General features: G+C 29.5%; 1 protein-coding gene across 1 annotated transcript in view; it reads right to left on the minus strand.

Annotated features, from left to right (window-relative positions):
- Positions 1 to 2,515: 2,515 nt before the first annotated feature.
- LOC111088218 overlaps positions 2,516 to 4,937 on the minus strand; it is a gene marked incomplete at its 5' end in the record, with an annotated part of 76,923 nt that continues 74,501 nt past the window's right edge. The window contains 2 exons of the mRNA XM_022397628.1: positions 2,516 to 2,550; positions 4,436 to 4,468. Coding sequence (XP_022253336.1) covers positions 2,516 to 2,550; positions 4,436 to 4,468 — 68 coding nt within the window. The remainder of the gene's footprint in view (positions 2,551 to 4,435; positions 4,469 to 4,937) is intronic.

Raw genomic sequence — 4,937 nt, forward strand, 5'->3', positions numbered from 1 at the left:
TAAAATGGAACAAACCTGAGAAATCATATCCAAAATAGCTGAGGGAGGCCTGGCTAATACCACAAAAGTCTTGGGATGCTTTGGCATAGTTGGGAGGAAGTAATAGGCTGTCAAAATCCTCCTCTTCATGACAGGTTTGATCAACAGAAGAGGAACTCAAACATAGTCAGGAGAAGAAGGTCTACTCATATTAAGACAAATCTTCCATCGAATGATAGCCGAAACATTCTCAGCCAAAATCCCCCAACCTGAAGCCTGTGTAACGGCATTCAAGCAGTGGGAAGAATATCATAAGTTGTAACATGAACTTTGAAATTCATATTAAACTGTGACAAATACAAAAATTGAAGAAAAAAAACTGATTAGAAAAGGTAAGTTCTTGTGGTAAATACTACAGAAAACTAACTATCAAATTAATAATAAATAGTAGAGCACTATATCGTAAAAAAACAAGAAATCAATGCAAGATTTTGTTTTTTGTTTGAAGTTAAGCACAAAGCAACACAATCAGCTATCTGTGCTCTGCCCACCACGAGTATTGAAATCCGGATTCTAGCGTTGTTAAGTCCGCAGACATGCCGCTGTGCCACTGGGGGGCAATCAATGCAAGAAGAGAGCACAAATGAAAATATCTGCAATAGAAAACTACCTAACAAGAAATGATAGTTCAGTAAAATCGAACAGAAGGAGCCACATACATCAGGAGGGTGTGTTACACTCTTATTGTTGAAGGGTTGTCACATGAGGATTTACACACAAAGAAGCAGTGAATCAATTTGATTGTGGGGTATGTGGGAGTTAAAAGACTTGTGGCATGCGAATAATTTTTGCATATAGATGGCAGCACTAAACGAAGTGTGACAGAAGGTAAGAAACCATATCAGAAAAATAATTTTCTCCAATATGATTTGATACTATCTATTACTCATGAATATATCTTTCAGGGTTTTGAGCTTCATCTTCACAGAAGATTAATATGTTATTATAATTTTATTATATATTATTAAAATATTATTAAATGTGGCTTTACAAGCAAAATGAAGTTAAATGTCAAATGGATAATGAAGCAATTAAGTAGCTGCATGCTCATTGAGTACTATCACAAAAATGCATTCAGCTTAAATCATGCAAGGAATCTCTCACTGTTGCTATGTGTATTGAGCATGAAATACATGCATACATATCTTTTTTAATGAAACTGACTTTTATAAATGATATTAGAATAATATAAACTTGGTAGTCCAAAACCAACATTGTTAAAACAATGGATTTTCCAAACATTTAAAAGGACAATTAAAATTATAATTTTCATAACTTAATTTTGCTTATAAATAATTTAAACAACACTAAAATACACCTGAAATGTGCTTCTTTCACATTTACTTGCACTGTGATATTTTTTTTTAAACAAATATCTTAGTTCAGATTATTTTGAGAAATACAACTATACAGAGGTTAAGATTCTAAAAAAAGCTTGTTCAATGAGTTCAAGGAGCAACCAGTAAACAGATTTTGTTATTTATGTGATTACTCTTAACCCAAAGGGGAATAAAATGTTATTTTGATTATGTCCCCTTCAGTATAAACAGTGGACCCAATAAAACATAGCTCAGTATGATAACAATTACGGTGTACAGAGCCCAATTTTTTATGCTAACTGTTTTGTTTTTAGAAATGTGATTGCATATCTTCCAACAAACTAATGAAGTTCAAAAGCATAATCACCTCGTGTAAGCCTGAGAAAACAGTTTGGGTTAAAATACACAAGTTTAACAAAGAAGTATCAAGGACATATAACAAAGTACTAATATAATAAAATTACCCAATCACATTGTATGTTTAATTTTCAAATAAATTTTACACATAAACTGACCTTCATTCAAAACAATAATGCACGTGTGAAATTAATACATGTATGTTATAAAAAGGCTGAAAAAGAATAATAATGATAAAAGAACACAATATCATGTATAGCAATTAGTGAAAAACCACAGTAAATGGAACAAACTGTCAGAAGTCTGATATTAGAGACACTATCTATCACACATTCGTGCATCCTCTTCATTCTCACATGAGACTGAAGAGGATGCACGAATGTGTTGAAACTAGTTTCTCTAATTTCATACTTCTGACAGTTTGTTCCGTTTACTGTAGTTTTTCACTGAAAAAAAGAATGTATTCCTTTTAAAAAATTTTAAAGATTCCAGCCAAAAACAATTTATCATAATTAAGATATCAAAAGTTATACAAATATTGTGTCTCATTATGTTCAATAAAACAGCATTGTTTATAAGTTATGATAGTGTACGTGAATAAACAAATATTCATTAAACAAAACTCAAAATTGTCGATGTTAATTCAAAGTTTTACATTAAAACCTGAATAGTAAATATATTGACAAAACTATCAAAATTCCTAAAGTAATTATAATCTTTAATTTACATACAACATTTATAGTGCTGTCTTCCAAATAAAATAATATTAAATTCAAAAAATTGTGGGACATGACATTTATTTACTTACGTGTTTCTTTGTCCTCAGAAAACTTTTCTAGATGAATAAAAACAAATAAAAATTAACATTTTATTATCATACTGTATATGTATCTCAATTTTTTTTAAGTGCCATCAGTGTTCAAAAAACACCTTTTATTTCTTTTCATTGTTATTATAGTCTTACTATGTTTTCAAGTTATTTTATGACTTATGCAATGTAACAATAACAACAGTGAAACCATAATTACAGAACACTATACTATATGGTAAAAAACTAACATAGCATATCCACAAACAGTAGTGAAATTATCGTATATACCCATGTAAAAGTCAAATTTTTCATATCAATTTTTATTACTTAAATGTAGAAGTCAACTTTTACATGAATGACATATTAAAAGGGTTGAAAGTTATGCTCCATTTGAGTCCATGAAACAAAGATTAAAACAATAACCCAGGTAGTGTCAAGAGTTTATTGAATAAAACAAAAAACAAATTCCAGTTTCATGGAAATTGTGAACAACATGATAAATAGCCAAGTGATATCCATGAGCATGGGTCAAAATGGAAGCATGTCATGTCTCAACGTGTAGTTGCTGCTACTGCTAGTCAGCCCAGTGCATGTAGGCAAGAATCACCACAATAGTCCCACCTGAATGTCATGACACTTATACTAGTATCTCATCAGATTTAGTCCTAATTACTTAGCCTATAAAACATCCTTAGGTTATAAATGTATTGGGCTAGTTCTTTTGAGAAACTAAGGTTAAAATGTATCTGAGGTACGTTAAAAACCTAGAATGTTTAGCCAAAATTAATGGGTCAACTTTTAGTTGAGTTCACCTATTACATGAGTATATGCAGTATCCTCACTAAAGTTGTGAGTCCCATAATGCAGATCTTCTCAGGTTTATAAATGTTAACAATTCCCAATTAACAGTCATGTGGGGTAACAGTGTAATAGAATCTTCACTGATTAATAATTACAAAGTGTAATATTTGTGGTATGTGTGCCTAAGACTTCAAATAACATATAAGGCAAGAATGTCTAACCACATCCTTAAAACTAAAGATGGTAACATGTATGTAATTTGGATGGCTCTAAGTAGAAAAAAATAGTTTTGTTTTCTTTCCAACATGTTCAGGAAAATAAAAAAGCTATATACATATTATAGCATTTACATAATTAGTCATATCTGCTACAGTATTCTAAGAATTGGTAAAAGATATGCATTTTAAAACTAACATTTACAAAATTTGATTTTCTATATTTTTTTGAGAATTTGAAATAATTCTCACAAAATATAAAGTATAAGATATACTTGTTTGAGAAATTATGCGAATAACTAAAGATCATAAGCGTAGGAAAAACAAGTAAAATTATGTTCTTACTAATATACATTATTTAAAACTTGAAACACAACAGAAAATTTTAGTCTTCTTTAAATGTATCAATTAAGAATAATCAACAAACAAACTACGTGATTTAAAAGTTTCTTCCTACCGAGTGATGTAAATTTACAACTGATCATTAGTATGACCAAAAAAACCACTCATGTATTTTTCAACAGTTTTTTTGTATATAAGTTGAATTCAGCATATAAGGTAAGTTTTACTACATATACAATATTTTTTGTATATTAAATATTTGTCATTCAATTATTACTAGATAATTCCATTCTCTTATCTGTTCACTTTAGTGATTTTCACAAGGATAGGAATAAGTAAAAACACATCCATTCATATTTAGTTTCTATTATCTCTCTAAATTAAATAATCTAGTAGCTAGAAGAAAACATGTACATGGTATGCATTATATATTCACTTGAAGTGAATGTGAATACTCAAATTTCTACCTATAATTATGATCAAATTATATTCTTTTTTTTATAAAAGCAATTTAAGTTTATGAATGTTAAGATAAAATTATATTGACTTACCATCACCATTATCCTTGTTTTCAGTGGTTACAACTAAAAGGATCATACAAGTGTACAAAATTAAATTGTTTTATTACTTTTTAATAAAGGTACAAAATTCAGACACTTAATAAATTAGTTGCATATATACACTTTTTTTCTCAATAAAAAATTCATACATATTATTTGTCTCAATCCACTTGTGAAAAACAAAATATAATAAAAGTTTAAAAAGTCAAGAAAAGAATTACATATTGTTTTGACAATCAAACTTAAGGCATATTTAAGTCCATGACATTAATAGCCTGAAAATGTACATCTGATAGATAATCACCTCTGTACACAGTTTAACTATATTCTTTTGCATCTGCAAGAGACTTGCATGCCAATAGCCTTGAGGCAACTTCCACTTAATTCAACATGAACTGCACTACAGCATGATGACATCATCAGGTGAAAAAAAAAAAAGCCTTCCACCAATAGAACGATAACACACCTCCATGCATAGTAATTTCCCCTATGA

The sequence above is a fragment of the Limulus polyphemus genome, unplaced genomic scaffold (genome assembly GCF_000517525.1).
Source record: "Limulus polyphemus unplaced genomic scaffold, Limulus_polyphemus-2.1.2 Scaffold3347, whole genome shotgun sequence".
In the NCBI taxonomy this organism is placed as follows: Eukaryota; Metazoa; Arthropoda; class Merostomata; order Xiphosura; family Limulidae; genus Limulus; species Limulus polyphemus.